The sequence below is a fragment of the Sceloporus occidentalis genome, unplaced genomic scaffold (genome assembly GCF_023333645.1).
Source record: "Sceloporus occidentalis isolate IW3139 unplaced genomic scaffold, rSceOcc1.0.p SCAF_2, whole genome shotgun sequence".
NCBI lineage: Eukaryota > Metazoa > Chordata > Lepidosauria > Squamata > Phrynosomatidae > Sceloporus > Sceloporus occidentalis.
Window position 1 is genome coordinate 99,525,320 of NW_028316982.1, and position 17,086 is coordinate 99,542,405.

A 17,086-nucleotide genomic window follows, 5' to 3' on the forward strand; every position below is an offset into this window, starting at 1 on the left:
TGTCAGGCTCTGGCTGCTGCTGCATTTCAGAATTAATGCAGTTTGACACCACTTTAAGTATCATGACTCCATCCTATGAAATCCTGAGATTTGTAGTTTGTAGTGGCACCAGAACAGGCTATCTCACAAAACTGAAAATCCGCAGCATTGAGTCATGGCAGTTAAAGCAGTGTCAACCTGCATTAATTCTGTAGTGTAGATATAACCTCAGAGGGCTGGGTAAGAATGTCTGTGTGGACAGAAAGCCATCCAGAAGAATCCTTGTGTGCTTGGGTGGTAAGAAACAGCTTGGGAAGGGTAAAAGTTTAAGTACCTCCTTCCTTGCAGCATTTCCACTCAAAACTGAAGCTTCATGAAGTTCCTTTTTATTAAAACCACTATTCCAAGATAGGTTATACTGGCACTTCTTTGCTATCTTTCTTCAGGCAGGTTAAAACTCACTTTTTTTTTTAATCCAGCAGGACTTTGAAGACTGACTGCTCAAGGGAAGAATTGTGCTGTACAGGTTGCAGAATTATGCTGTACAGGTTGAGTCTCCCTTATTTTGAATTCAGAAGTTCAAAATGTTCCAAAATCCAAAATGTTTTCATGGGTGGATGAGATAGTAACTCCTTTGCTTTCTGGTTCAGCGTACACAAGCTATGGTTCATGCACAAAATTACCATCAGACTATGTGTATAAGTAGGGTTGCCATAGTGCCGGACCTCGAAACCGGGAAAAATGTAGGACAAAATTTTCAAATGTAGGACACACAAACAGTGTGTCCTACATTTGAAAATTCTGTCCTACATTTTACCGCGATCGCAGCGGGGAGCGGAGGCCAAGCGGCAAGGGAAAGCCTCCACTTAAGGAGGCTTTCCCTCCCCGCCTGGGCCCCGCCACGATCGGAGGCCAGGATCGGGGCCTCGCCTCGTTCCTGGGACCCTCAGGGACCAGGAAGGAGGGGAGGAGGCCGGCGGTGATCGCCCCGGCCTCGCCTCCTTCTTGGCCCCCGCAGGGACCAGGAAGAAGGGGAGGAGGCCGGCGGCGATCGCCCCGGCCTCGCCTCCTTCTTGGCCCCCGCAGGGACCAGGAAGGAGGGGAGGAGGCCGGCGGCGATCGCCCCGGCCTCGCCTCCTTCTTGGCCCCCGCAGGGACTAGGAAGGAGGGGAGGAGGCCGGCGGCGATCGCCCCGGCCTCGCCTCCTTCTTGGCCCCCGCAGGGACCAGGAAGGAGGGGAGGAGGCCGGCGGCGATCGCCCCGGCCTCGCCTCCTTCTTGGCCCCCGCAGGGACCAGGAAGGAGGGGAGGAGGCCGGCGGCGATCGCCCCGGCCTCGCCTCCTTCTTGGCCCCTCAGGGACCAGGAAGGAGGGGAGGAGGCCGGCGGCGATCGCCCCGGCCTCGCCTCCTTCTTGGCCCCTCAGGGACCAGGAAGGAGGGGAGGAGGCCGGCGGCGATCGCCCCGGCCTCGCCTCCTTCTTCCCCGGCCTCGCCTCCTTCTTGGCCCCCGCAGAGACCAGGAAGGAGGGGAGGAGGCTGGCGGCGATCGCCCTGGCCTCGCCTCCTTCTTGGCCCCCGCAGGGACCAGGAAGGAGGGGAGGAGGCCGGCGGCGATCGCCCCGGCCTCGCCTCCTTCTTGGCCCCTCAGGAACCAGGAAGGAGGGGAGGAGGCCGGCGGCGATCGCCCCGGCCTCGCCTCCTTCTTGGCCCCCGCAGAGACCAGGAAGGAGGGGAGGAGGCCGGCGGCGATCGCCCCGGCGGCCCGGCCTCGCCTCCTTCTTGGCCCCCGCAGGGACCAGGAAGGAGGGGAGGAGGCTGGCGGCGATCGCCCCGGCCTCGCCTCCTTCTTGGCCCCCGCAGGGACCAGGAAGGAGGGGGGAGGCCGGCGGCGATGGCTGGGGCTTCGCCTCCTTCTTGGCCCCCGCGGAGGCCAGGAAGGAGGGAGGAGGCTGCAGGGAGGCGGGGAGGTTGGCGCGGCTGCGCCCAAGAGGCGCCGCCTCCCTGCAGCCTCCTCCGCCTCAGGCCTCGCTGCCCTCCTTTTCCGTCCCAGGCCTCAGAAAGGCCTTGGAGCCGCCGCCGCGGTGGAGGTGGCCACGGTGGGCAGGGCCGTCCCGGTTTGGGCGCCAAACCGGACCGGGACAGGGATGGCACCGCCCAAACCGGGATTGTCCCGCCGGGGGGCGGGATATGGCAACCCTATGTATAAGGCATATACAAAACATAAATGAATTTCATGTTTATATTTGGGTTCCATCTTCAAGATTTCTCATTAGGTATATATAAATATTCCAAAATCTGGATATCAGATAAGCATTTCAGATAGGGGAGACTGAATCTGTACTATCTATCTGTTTTTTATTTATTTGTTGTTTACAACAATTATGTTTGTAAACTGGTTTTATGGATAATACAGTGGGCCCTTGGTATCCGTGGGGATGTGTTCTGGATTCCCCCCCATGAATGCCAAAATCCATGGATGCTCAAGTTCCATTGACAATGGTGTCATGGCCACACTGCTGTTCCACCATTAAAGACGATGGCATTTTGGAGAAGCTGCCTCCTCCTCCTCCCGCCACACCACGCCTCGCCTTCCTCTTCCTCCCCCTCCTCCTGCTGTGCAGTGCCTTCCTCCTCCTCCTCTTCTTCCCGCCACCCCACCCCTTTGTCCTCCTCCTCCTCTGCCCCCCCCCACGGGCTTGCCATCTGCGGATGCTCAAATCTGCAGATGACAAGTCCGCGGATAAGGAGGGCCCACTGTATTTTGTGTAATTTTAGCTATGTCTCTTTCACCTGTTGTAAGCAGACTGGGAAAAGGGCAAGAAAAGTAAAAGGAGGAAGAGAAGAAACATTTGACAACATATCTGCTTGTGAAGTATAATTTATCTCTTAGTTAATTAGCAGTAGAAGTAAGATTTAACTTCTCAGCTAACACTCATAACCATCATGCTGTTAAATATTCATGGAAAGTCATGATCAGTTATTTCTTTCATTGGTTCTAAAATGACTCTAGAAATGATTTCATTCCACAAATCCAAGACAGATATAATTTACATGACCAGTGATGAACATTAACTGAATATTTAGCAATGAACATTTAGGTAGATGCAGCTATAGGGACATGACACTAAGGCCCTCTACAGCCCGGTGTTATACTCCGGCCTTGGGGCAGAATGGGGGTATGGTGTCTGCATGCTGCCTTCCCCAACTGCACCCTGACGCCACATGCCTCACTAGATGGCGGGCAGCGTCATACTGTGTGTTCAGAGCAGCACTTACATGTGCTGCACCAAAGAAGCACTGAAAAGCCACCACAGCTAGGGCACCTTTTCTGTGGTGCAAAAGAAGCTCCTTTTTGCAGCTTCTTTTTGTGCTGCAGAAAGGCCAGATTGGGAGTGCAGCATGTAGTTTCCATGGCTCTGATCTGGATAGGAAAGGGAAGGCTGCAGGCCACTCCAAAGGGTATATATAACAATATATACCCTTTGGAGTATATATACCCAATATATACAAACAATTTTATATATTCCCATGAAAGCTTGTATGGTTACCACTAGAATATGTTCATATCTTTCACCTGATTTAAAGCCTCTTGACCAAGGCCTTCCAGATGCTATTGGCCTACAATTCCCAGTCAGCATAGTCAATGGGGATATGGGAATCATAGCTGCCCATCTCTGCCCTAGATAGTTATTAGGTTAGCTACTCCATCACCCCTTTTCTGCTAGGATTCATTATCAACACTGGATGGCTTGTTTTTCTATATCTATTAAATCATATCTAAGAGCTACCTTATAGCCTCATTACTTTCTAGATGTGTCATTTTTCTCTGGTGCTCATTTTATTTATACATGGCAGTCTGATTCAGTCCACTGAACAGGAACAAAAAAATATATTAATTCTTCATTATTCCATACATCCTTTCAACCAGTTCTTTCACTACCTTTCAGCAACCTGAACAGATTGCAAAATTCATTTCAATCCATGGAACTGCAATACTGGAGAGGAAATTAATTTTGGCAGCTGATCGTTTATCCATGTATTACCAGATATGATACCATTTGCATTGTGTTCTGTATTAATCCTATGCCTATGTTACATTGTAAGCCTTGACCAACTGAAATTTAGGTCAGGATTTTTTTTTCATCTTCTGAACTACCTTACATTTGTAGTTTTTTAAAAAAAACTACTCAGGTTTTCAAGAAATTGTACTCAAAATGCAACATGAATAGAAACATACTCTGCAACTGCACCCCCTCCAGTTATAGCCTTCTGTTTACTGGGAAAATATAAAGATAAAAATATAACCTCATCTGATTACAGAAGTCCATGTGATCAGGAACTCTATTAAGGTACAGTTCTCAATCATACAGTGCTTTAATTGTGTTTAGGGGAGCATGGTTGCATTTTCCCTTCAGTTCTTCCCAGTAAATATGGGAGGCAACAGCTTTAGGGAATGAGCCTGCAGCACACATCTCTAATCCCTTTCATGGATGCAATTACTGAAATGATGAAATGGTGCTTTAGATCATGCAGTTATTCCATTCTAGTTCTATGGAGTTATATTGTTTTTGCTCAATAAATTAAGTGAAATAGGGTAAAGCAGAAAGCTGAACACCTTTGGGTGATTTATGGTCCTTCTGCAAAGCATCTGCCCTCCATATTGCAAGGCAGCGTTCAGAATAATGAAAAATGCATGTAGATCTCCACTTGGGTCTAAGACAGAAATATAATCAATATCACTACTAGAAAAAGTGAACTTATTCTGAAACCCAACAACTGTCTTCCTAGAAATGCCTGTCATAGCATAGTGTTCACGCCTTGCATGCAGCTCCCAAAGAGCCTGCCCTACTGCTAAGAAACCGGAGACTCATGCTTCTTGAAGGTAAGATTCTCCTCTAAAACAAGACATGGGGGCACTTTATTTTAGGGAGAAAAGGTTTTGCTCTTTTTTTTAATGGAAGTTCTATCATCTTTATTACTGGAAGAGAAGCCATTAATAACAAGTAACAAAATGACTAGCCATGAGAGATGTCCAAATTGTGATCTAACATGTGAAGGGTGTATTGTAATAACACTGACATTTCTGTTTCTATGGTTATCTTCAGAGATGCATACCTACCTCTCAGCTGGCTAAAGGTGGTAATGAATTTGCTGGTCACAGCCTTCAGCTCATTATTGGCCAGAGTGATGAGATGAATGCCTTCTGTAACATGCCTCATAACTTTGTAAAGGGCAATGGGGAAGGTCATTAGTTTGCAATCTGCAAGATCTACAACAAAACAACAGAAGAAAGAAGGGAAGAGAGAAAGCTGAATTTTCTTTGGCAATAATGTATTATGATCTAAGACAACACATTTTAATTATCTGTCCTAAGGATCTGAGGGGTGTCCCCCCCCCATGGACTATGGATTTTGTTTTCAACTGAATGAGATTCACCCTCATCACTCAACACCTTCATTTCAAAATCACAACACACTGTGAAAATCTACTTCTTTGAAGTAAGCTCTTTTTATTCTGATGGTTAATGGACATTCTAACCACTCTGATTGTTAATTCAAGTAACCCCATGTTCAGGGCTCCAGTGCTATTTAAAGTTGGGGGTTATGACTATTTATAGATTGTCTGTGAAAAGTCTCTTTCTGCTCTGACCATCCACTCATACCTTTACTGCACCCCTCAGATTATGGTTCAAAAGTAAAGAGTATAGCACTTAGACATGGGAAAGAACCAGAACTTAGAGACATTAGTGTTTTGTGTTCACGTGTTAACATTAAATAATTGTTAACGTTGTTCAAACTGTTGGGGGAGCTTTGGCTGTGAGTTCCTGCATGGCTGGGGGTTGGACTGGATGACCTTTGTGGTCTCTTCCAACTCTGATTCTATTATTCTTTGTTTCAATTATCATTAATAGCATGTTAGTAAATTATTCAGTTTAAGTGTTTAAAAAATCAAATGAAATCATTAAAATGATAAAAATGGGTCAGCCTCCACTCAAAATAACAAGTGAAAATAATGTGAAATGTTAGTTGTTACTATAACCATGAAATTTATTATCATTCAGTGATATAAAGAATATTTTTACATTGTTGGAGGAAATTTTAACAAATATGGAGTAACAAATTAAATTTTTAATGAATTATTTCCAAACATCATTGTAAATTTTGCTGAGGGTGAGTGTTTATCCTTTCGCTCCCCTCTGGTATTATGTTAAGGTAGTAATGCCCTCCATGAATATGAAGTACACTTTTAATGCAGGTAGCCAGCATGGTATAGTGATTTGTCCATTGGGTTATGACTCTGGAGACCAGGGTTCAAAAACTTGCTTGGCCATGGAAACCCCACTGGTGACTTTAGACAAATTATACTCTATCAGTCTCAGAGGAAGGCAAAGGCAAACAAATACTGCCAAGAAAACCCATTTACAGGTTCGCCTTATGGTCACCATAAGTCACAAATGACTTGAAGGTACACAACAACGATTCCTGTTCTGATCAATGAACATTTGTTATCTGCTACTAGAGACCACACGGATGCCTTCCTAGAACATTCAGAATATAAAGGTAGCAGCAATGGGAGATTTCAACTATCCTGATATTTGCTGGAAATCAAATTCTGCCTACAATTTATAGTCAAATCAATTCCTCACTTGCCTTGCCTTGCCAACAACGTCAGTGTCCAGAAGGTAGGAGAGGCAAGTAGGGCATCAGCTATTTTAGATCTGATCCTAGTCAACAGTGACGACTTGGATAATAAAGTGGAATTGTTGTGCGGAAAAATGGGGAGCAGAGCCATTTATGCCACCATGAGCAGAGATAAAGGCAGTAACTAATAAATAATAAACATATATATTCAGATGCTGTGATTTAAGGTAGTATTCAGTTCAACAGAATGATCCTACTCTTGACTTTTGAGGCTTCAGAAAGTTTTCATATCCATTGGGGGTCGGGGACTGAGTGGTACGAGTTGCACCTTCCCAATGGATGACTACAGGAAACATTGAAAAATCTGTGCAAAGCCAATTTGTTATTGTAGAAATCCCTTTATCAAAATATGCTCCTATTCCATCACAAGTAAGTTCAATGAGGTTAAATTAACAACTTGAATTTAGAGTACTGCATGCATTTTAAAGGCACATGAATAATAATTCAGAGATGCTAATATATTGGTCAGCACAGAAGCCAGATATATAGGTATTCCCTTCTCTGTATAGGAATTCTTTCCCTCACAATGACAGGATCTTCCACCAAGTATAGATTGCCTTTCAAAAATACACTAGAATTGAACCAATGGATGTCAAAAGGCCACTTTCATAAAAAAATAACTCACAGCAGGCTGGCATGGGACACAAAATTGCTCATGAACTTCCCTGACTTCACTGCAAGTAGCAAATGCTTTACTTTAGTCTATGCACAATTACCAGGTGGTTAATCACATAATTATGGTCCATATTCATTTGCATTTGCAATCTGCAATTATAACCCTAGGTAATTCCAACATTGTTCTTCTCAAATGTAGCTAGGGGTTTTTTGGAGGGGGGCAGGGAAGCTATATCTTTACTTAGAGCATCCCTTCCTCCCTACCTTCACACACAAAATGAAAATTAAGTACAGTGTATGAAAGTGTCCGGCAAAAGGCTGCTACTTTGGAATAATTATGAACCACAGTACAATATAAAGGATTTTAGTCTACAGCCATTAAAGCTGCAAAACAGGTATTCAGAAGCTCATGTTTCCTCATCTCTCTGCTTAATCTATCCTCCAACATGTGGGTGAGTGCTTTCATAGGTTTACACAACCCACTTCCTCAGAAGATCTAAACATGAAAGTTTAAAAATCTGTTTCCTCTGCAAAGTGCTACTTTTTTCTGTTGTGCTCAGAGAGAGAGAGAGAGAGAGATGGCTATCGAATTAGTTACTGTAAATGTGGTACATTAATGTTGTTGTGTGCCTCCAAGTCATTTTTGACTTATGGCAACCCAAAGGTTTTTCTGGCAAGTGTCTTCAGAGCGGGTTTGCCATTGCCATCCTCTGAGGCTGAGATAGTGTGACTTGCCCAAGGACACCCATTGGGTTTTTGTGCTCAAGAGGGGATTTGAACCCTGGTCTCCAGAGTTGTAGTCAAACACTCAAACCACTACACAACACTGGCATCTAAGTTAATGAAGTTCATGTGCTCGTGGGTATTACTTCTATATACATTCAGCCCTCCACATTTGCAGTTTTAACTTTTGTGGATTTGATTAATATGCTCTCTCTAGGAATCTCTAGGTCCTCCAAAGAAATTCTACTGGAAGTTGATCATAGAGTTGCAGAGGAGGACCTAAAGATTCCTAGAGAAAACACTTCTCTAGGCATTTGTAGTTCCTGCAATATGATTCTATGGTCAAATTCCTAGAGAGTTGTTCTCTCAAGTTAAAAAAGTACTATTTATTTATTTATTTGTGTTTCTCTCCCCCCGCCCTTTCACAGGGGACCTGTGTCCCTAACTGCAGCTAATGTGGAAGGACAAGTGTAATAACATTTGCTACCTGAAGTAGAAATGGCATGAAAAGAACATGGATAGGATCCTACATCACAAAAAAGCGCAACTCAACATGTTTCAGCAAATCTTTTATCCAAAACAAACAAAATGCACATGTGAAATGAAACCATCAGGTCAAGTAAACCTTGCATAAGTAAAGAGAAACATTTTGAAACTTCTAGAGACCACTTCAGAGCTTCTTCCAAAATCCATCTTCCAACAGCCTCCACTTTATACTATTAAATTTTAGTGGCCAAACCTATAGATCTATGTTTTTCTAACATGGGTAACTGTTAGTGAGCTAACAGATTCCGCTTTGTGGAGTGTGAAAGGACCCAGAATCTGTATAGGTATACCTTGGTTAACCAAGTCAATGTGCTCCTTGGTGTTATTTCTTTAATAGAATGTTTAGTATCAGAGGAAAGGATAGGCATAGATTCCTATACCACAAAAAATAAAGGTAGTTCAACATGTGTCAGCAAACTGTTCAAACTAACAATATGTACATATAAATATAAAACAACCAGGTCAGGTAAGCCCTGCATTAATAAATTTTAAAAAAATATTTTGAACTTTGCCATAAAAAGGGTTAATTTGTATTTCATATTTTCATCAATATTTGTTTGCTTTAGGTTGACAAGCTTGATGCTGAAAAAAGGTATGATCACTGGGAATAGAATAGAGCAGTGGTTCTCAAACTGTGGGGTGGGATTGCCGGGATGGTGGTGCAAGAATTGCTCAAGGGAGGGCACAAGATTAGGAGACCCTGATCTCTCATCTCTCCAAACCTTTTTGTCCTGGAGGGGAAGAGAAAGGCAAGGACAGTGCTTAGAGCCTCTGCTTGAGGGACAGGCAAGAGAGCTACTTCCTAAAGTATTAAAATACAGTATGCATATACATTAATGTGTGAATGAAAGTACACACACTAAACAGAAAAATATTTTTATTCATATACTGCATCAAGCAGAGGGGCATGTTGTCTGAATGCAGATGCAAAGGTGAGAAGTCTGAAAACCACTGAAGTAGAGGAATGTTTGTTTGTTTGTTTTTTGTCTTTTAGCACTGTTTGTACAGTGTTCCTAGGGGGAGATGGGTCATGCTAGCATACTTTGATTTTCTTTGTTTGCTTCTGCACTATGTAACCCTTGGGAATCCATCTTCTATTAACTTTGCCCTTAACCCAAGCCCAGGGCCTCCCTACAGCCAGCCATAGAACTAGATTGCCAGACAGGGATAGACTGGGTAAAATCAGTTGTTCAGAGGCCCAGAGGCTGTGAGGGGATGCTGGATCCCATTGGTGAAAAAGCTGGAATGCTTATCCACTGTATACCATCTGCTGCACCATTTACCATCAATAAAGCATATCTTATGGCAGAATCTTATAGAGCCAGTGTGTTGTAGTGGTTCGAGTGTTGGACTAGGACTCTGGAGACCAGAGTTCGAATTCTGGCTCAGCCACATAAACCCACTGGGTGACCTTGGGCATGTCACACACGCTCAGTCTCAGATGATGATCATGGCAAACTTGCTCTGAAGAAACCTGACAAGAAACCGCTGTGATAGGGTTGCCATAAGTCAGAAAGATTTGAAGGCACACAACAAAATATAACAGTAACTCATATCACTATTCAGTACCAAGCAGAGTCATGGGGGAAGGCTGGAACATCCTCAAAACTTATTCTAAATGAGACGAGAGAAGTTGAACAGACTATGAAGGGTGACGGGAAGATAAACCCTACATCACAACCTGATCCAGTATATATAGAGGATAAGGTGCACACTCAGGGCTAATTGATAAATAAGTGTACTTGCACATTGCTGCAGATTTTCACATATTTGCATTGTCGATTAATTGTCTTCACTTTCCTGTGAAAATTCACATCTATTCACCCTCCCCTCTGTCAAAAATGCAAAGCAGACAGACAGCTACATGTGCAAAAATGTGCATTTCTGCAGATTTCCATGGGTATTCCCATAAAAACTGAGAAGTTTTTTCCCCTGCAGTTTAAGGAGTTTCAGGGTGGGGGTGTGTGCAAAAATCACAAACCCCCACAAATCACATGTGTCTGGATTACATTCTATTCAGCTGGAATGAGGAGTATTTTCACTGTGTAGACTAGCCCTCAGATACCTTAATATATATTGAGATCTAGCAAACAGATTATTGCACATGCTTACTACTCTAAACATTCATAGCATGGACTGAGAAGATTTTTTTCTGCTATAGCCCTGAGATGGTTTCACAAACTCCTCCATAATCCTCCCCCTCCCCCCCCAAAAAAAAAAAATGTCCACCATGCCAGATCAAAGAGTATGATACATCTCAACAGGCCTTTTATCCAGCACTTAAACTAACGGCTAATCTGGATATGCTATGCAGAGCTGCAAATACTGCTTGCTATGATAATTTGGAATTTGAATTTATTGTGTCTTAAATTGATTATACTGTTTCCTATCTGGTAACTGCTTTATCTAATGTTGTGCTACAGTATTGTCTCCTTTCCCTCCCCCCAATATGGCTTGGGCATTAAATTATTGTTTCTAAATTAGCTTAATCACTTCACCAGATGGAAAGGTGTCTTCAATAAACCATTTAAACTGCTAAAAACTCATGGCAAATGCAAACAGTCTTATTTGGCAGACATGACAATGAAAGCAAAATGCAAATAAGTGTAATTAGAAACCTAGTGCCCATCGTCCAGAATTAGGTGCAAAACACCAGCATGTGTGTGCCATGAGCTTACTGCGTATGTGAGCATATAGGGATTTGATTTTAATGCTAGAAGAAAGCACACAGACCTTTCACATGAAGAATAGTTCTTGTTTTTTCTCCCAGCTTTCAGTAGCATAGTTTGGATAGTAAGAACATTTTTGTTGCCCCTACTGGGAATCAAATGCTCCTGCTAATCTACTGGTCACCCAATGTAGGGGGAAATACTCCAGAAGGCTCTGTAAAAGGATGATTAGGCTATGATGTTGACCACTTTGGTTATTTTCTTCCTGAAGCCTAAGCAGTGGCTTTTACCTATGTTTGTCTCCCTTGGAAGAAAGGGAGGTATCAATATCAATTATTTCCTGTGATTCATCCTTGTCCAGCTAAAAGTAAACACAGAGAATTAGTGATTAGAACAGCAACCATTAGTTAGCTCACTAGAATTTAACAAAAACAGACGTAATTGAAAGCATACATCCAAAGGAGTGTAGCTTTGACAGACAAATCCCTATGTGCTAGCATACACAGTAACCTAAAGGGGCTTTATCCTATATAAAGCCTCTGGACTGGCCCTGGAGGAGCTCAGTACTGATAAGAAGGACTAGCAAGATGCTGCACATTGGCCTGAAGAGGGCTATTTCCATTGCTGGCTCTCTAGAGACTAATTTGCACTGCAGAAACCATGCAGTTTGAGACCGCTTTAACTGCCATGGCTCAATGCTATGAAAATCTGGGATTTGCAGTTTTGTGAGATATTTAGCCTTCCCTATCAGAGAGCTTTGATGCCACAACAACTACAAATCCCAAGATTCCATAGCACTGGGCCATAGCAGTTAAGCTGGTGTCAAACTGTATTATTTCTGCAATGCAAATGCAGCACAGGGCTCTCAATAGCTGAATGGAAACTTTTACCCTGTGGGATCTGTTTGCAGATCAATGGTTCCCAAATTTTCTAGGGGGTAGTCCGCACTGGCCAAATAAATAGGCTTCTAACCGCTTGAAGGCAGGGTGTTTAGACGATGCAAAGGAAGCCATGCTCTCAGGCTAAAAACTGGAGCAAAAAGAAGCTGGGATCCTCTGACTCAGGGCAGGAAATGTGCTTCATCACACTGCCATATAAACAGCCCAGTGCCAGTATGGAACTGTGACAAAGCAAAAACATGATCACCAATAATGCAATCAAACCAGACAGAGTAGCAGGAGAGAAAGGGAAATGAAGGGCGCATGTATGGAGGGCCTCCTTAATTGTGCTTTGCCAGTGTGTGGCCGATCATACTGGTGGGTGTCCAATGGGATGACATCTGGGTCGGAAGAGGGAGGTAATTGGAGGTTGCAAGCTGTGTATTCATGTGATGGTATGCATGCATGGTGGGGAGGCGACAAAAAAACCCCACACAGTACAGCTTGATGCTGCATGATGCAGACAGCCTGTGGGTGTTTGGCTTGCCTTGGGAGCAGGCTGTGCGGACAGTGGGGTTTTGATCCACTTTCAGACAACCCAGCAAAGAGCAGCTTTTCCCCATCTGCAACGGCCCTAGGAAATGTTTCATTAATGTTTGCACCCCTTACAGAACTAATATCACATTTGCAGTTTAATTTCTAATTTTTATACTGCAATTTGAACCACATACAATACTGCAGATGAACAAACTGAACTTTAAAAAACAAACTTTTAACTCAGTACATAAAATGCCAATCTAATTTTAGTGAGTTGATTCTAAAATTTGATTCTAAAACTATTGTAAACTGTAAAATTTTCTCCTTTTGATGAAAAAACCAATGGGACTACTATCTATGCAACACAACCACCCACTACCACTTCTCAAGGCACACTGGCAGCTGGCTGAGTGATGACTCAGTCATAAACCATCACTCAAGGTCACAAATCACTCTTTGTGGCACCCCCTGAAACACCATCTCGCATCCCCTGGGGTTGTGGGCATGCCTGCTTTAGATACAGGGAATTGTTTTTATAACATCTAGATATCTTGCATGCTAAATTGGTATTGTGCACCATGAGAAATTGGTATCTTGCCAGTAGGACTGCCAGGCCACCAATGAGACTGGGTTCTGTACTTTTTAACAGATAACAAATCCTTGTAAAGAAAGCTGTAGCATAACTTTTCACCAGGTGGAACTATGCAACATGTCCTCCCTCAGCCACCCAATCTCATCTCTCAGCTGGTGTATCCCCTACCCCAGGGAAAGGTTGGGTGGAGCAGATAAGCATAGAGCTCTGTTCCTATAGCTGCATGCTTGCACAGCACTGACTGATGCTGCATAGTTCTCCCTGGAGCAACTTTACACTACATTTTCCTTTTTCAGGATTTGTTAACTATTGAAGGTACAGGGGCCCTGTGCCATATTCAGTCTGCCAATTCTTCTTGCCACTGGTGCAGCACATTACAATTAATCTTGAACAAGCAAGATTTGGGTGTGATATGCCTAGGTACAACATGCAGATCAAAATTTATTCAGCAATATAAATTCAGATTATATCATAAATATGAATACTTCAAGCATTTGGTTTAGCCACATACAAGATACAAGATGGATCAGTTAGAAGTAAAGCTACTTTTCCAGAGTACAGCTCCTGGAGTTTTCCAACCAATATGGGCGTTGGCTCTAAAGAAGGGATTTCTGACACAACCAACAAATGTGAATTATTAACAAAAGATTTGTGGTTACCAAAAATAGTTTATTCACTTCACCTGCCACCTGCTGCTTTTATCACATTAATACTTCAGACTATTCCTGGTTTTGCATGCATCAGTGCTTTCAATAATTAACATTTTAATCACTTTGGGAGTTACCTTTTGAAATGCTCTGCTAGAATACATTTAATATCAATAGATTTCCATTAATGATCTGGAGCAAAGTTTCAAGACATAGCTGAAATCATGTATAAAGCTAGCGGGGGGGGGGGGGATTTTTTTGCTTTGACACATTTTTCTATGGCCAGGGCCCTATTGTGGCAAAACACTCACAGAAAAGTTCATTACCCACTCATGCAAGCATGAGAAGAGCAGCTGCTGGAAGCAAAAAACTCTGTGGCACAGGCTGGATTAAATCATGGTTTAAACTAGCCTGTACAATATATGGCCCACAGGCCACTTCTGGCCTGCTAAAGGATTTCAGGTGGCCTCCAGCGAGAACTCCTCTGCACCCAGATTTCTCTATAATGATTAAAATATTTAATTCATTAATTACACATTTACTTGGAAAGTGAGCTATCTGTGACACAAATAAATTTAGCCTATTTTAATCTTGGCCCCTACCTACTGCCAAGTTGTGCAGGTATGGTTTAAACCATTGGTTCCCAAACCTTTTTGGGCTACTGCCCCCTTTCCTCTTGGGTGACAATCCTAGAGCCCCCCCCCATGTGTATTTATTGATATTGAGTCTACTGATCTACTGCACGTTCAAAACAACCAATCCATGGATTCTTCATTCACCTTACTCCCGAAGCTGTAGACTACTGTCTCCTATTTTAACAACAGCTGTTTGCTTTGAGAGTTAAGAGGAGGAAGACTCCCTGGATTCCGCCAGCACCCCACTCATGAAGCTGGAGTCTCTTGTGTCTATGGGAAACAACAGCCTCTAGCTTCAGGAATCAGAAGGATGAAGAAGTTGTTTAGGAGCTGTTTATGGGCCAGAGCAGATGGGCAGGAAAAAGCAGCTCAATCCAGGGTTTTCTGAAAGTGGATCAAAGCCCCACTGTCCACATGGACTACTCCCAAGGTGGACCAAACACCCATGGACTGTCCACACCATGTGGCGTCAAGTCACACTGTGTAGTTTTGTTGTTGTTGTTGTTGTTTTGTCGCCTCCCCACCATGCATGTGCACCATTGCACAGACACAGCACCTGCGACCTCCAATTACCTTCCTCTTGCCACCCAGGTGTCATCCCATTGGGTGCCTGCCAGTAAGAATGGCCAAACAGTCGCAGGTGTGATATACCACCTGTATAGTGCATCTGTGTGCTGAGTGATACACTGGCAAAGCACAATCATGGAAGCCCTCCCCCCATAAATACCCCCTTCACCCCATGCTCCCCTGTTGGACTGTCTGGTTTGTGTATTTTGTAATTACACCCATTGCATTATTGACGATTGCATTTTTCCTTTCCCACAGTCCCATACTGGTGCTGGGCTATCTATATGCCAGTGCAATGATGCACATTTTTTACTTTAAGTCAGAGTCAGCTTCTTTTTGCTCCACTTCTTAGCTCTGGAGCGCACCTTTTTTTCACTTCCCACCCAGTTTCACCTCATAAATTGTCTAAACACTCTGCCTTCAAAGAAGCTGGAAGCCACCTTATTTAGCCACAGAGGACTACCCCATGTCAGAACTATTGCCATTATATTCAATGATACATAGAATTATTAAGGTGTAATAATAGTACAAAAAACATTTAAAATAAAATATAAAATAAATAAAAGAAAATAAATAAAATACTAAAATAAACTAAAAATTAAATAAATTTTAAAATAAAAACTGAAAAAAATAAAATAGAAATGAAATGAAATAAGTAAAATGAAATAAAAAATAAGTAAAATGAAATAAAAGGTTAAATTAAGTAAAACTAAAAAACTAAAATATAATATAATAAAATATAAAAATAAAGCAAATTAAAAATTAATTTAAATTAAAATTAAATTAAAATCATAGGATAAAAAAATAAAATATAAACTAAAACTAAACAAAACAAAATAATATAATATAAAAAGTAAAGCAAATTAAAAATAAAACAAATTAAATAAATGAAATATAAGACCAAAAGATAATATGAAAAATTCAAATAGCTTGTCTTTTGGGTGTTCTTTCAGGATTACTGTTACTCTTTTCTTAGGCAAAGAGTACTCAGAGATAATTTCCCATGGCTTTCCTCTGAAATATAGGCTACAGTAGCTGGTATTCCTTGGTGGGACTCCCATCCAAGTATTAACCAGACCTTATTGTGTTTGGTTGACACGATCAGAAGAGAGCTTGGGTCTTCAGGGTATTTGGGCCTCAAATCCATGTAGACTACTTATAATTTAAAACAGGTATGTATGTATACATACATACATACAGGTTTTAAAGGCACACAGATTTTTTATACAACCAAGGAAAAACCAAAATGTTTTGCTAGTCTTTTAATGACCTATTAAGTACTCCCATTGGAGAATGACCAAGTGAAAGAGGTGATACACTTCCACTGTCAATCAAATATGTAAATATTTGGTTTTCTTTTCCTTTTTGTTGCTGTCTCTCCAGGCTTGAAAAAATTAAGCCACTGCTGCTTAGTTAATAGAGAAAGTACTCCACCTACTGGATTTTGATATATGGAATAAAGTACACAAACCACAAGAGCACACATGTTATTTCACTGGTGCTCTGAACCATCTGAGAATGTCTGATTCTGGTTCAATACAGAAACTAAGTAGCTGCACACCTACACAATTCCTTGGATGAGATATTAACATAATAAACATGTTTTAAAAGTGTTGGTTTTCCATCCCATCTGGCAACATGATTTAACAAAGCCATCAAGTACTCAACCTGACTTACCAAATTTACAATGTGATCCAAGATTCAAATTTGGACACTGATGCAAGAGAAGGTCATGTACAGGTTTGAAAAAGTCACCTGCACATTGAGCAAGGCTGGCTTATTATTAGGCAGAATAGTAAGATGGTCACCCTTAGGCCAAAAAAAAAAGTGGGATTCATGAAAGAAAAGATAGTTGTAAATTATTTCATTTGTGATTACTGTATTTTATTGTCAGGAATAGGAACTGGATTATGGGATTTTCTGCCTCAGGTGTGAAAATCACATGCATAGTTTGGTAGTTAGTATAATGTGACTGTGTGGGGGACCATTTGCTAGTT

General features: G+C 42.3%; 1 protein-coding gene across 4 annotated transcripts in view; it reads right to left on the minus strand.

Annotated features, from left to right (window-relative positions):
- The window catches only part of LRRC20 (leucine rich repeat containing 20), a 103,356-nt gene that overhangs the window by 73,511 nt on the left and 12,759 nt on the right, over positions 1 to 17,086 (minus strand). For all 4 annotated transcript variants that reach the window (XM_089510421.1, XM_089510422.1, XM_089510423.1 and 1 more), the window contains exon 3: positions 5,099 to 5,248. In XM_089510421.1, coding sequence (XP_089366547.1) covers positions 5,099 to 5,248 — 150 coding nt within the window. The remainder of the gene's footprint in view (positions 1 to 5,098; positions 5,249 to 17,086) is intronic.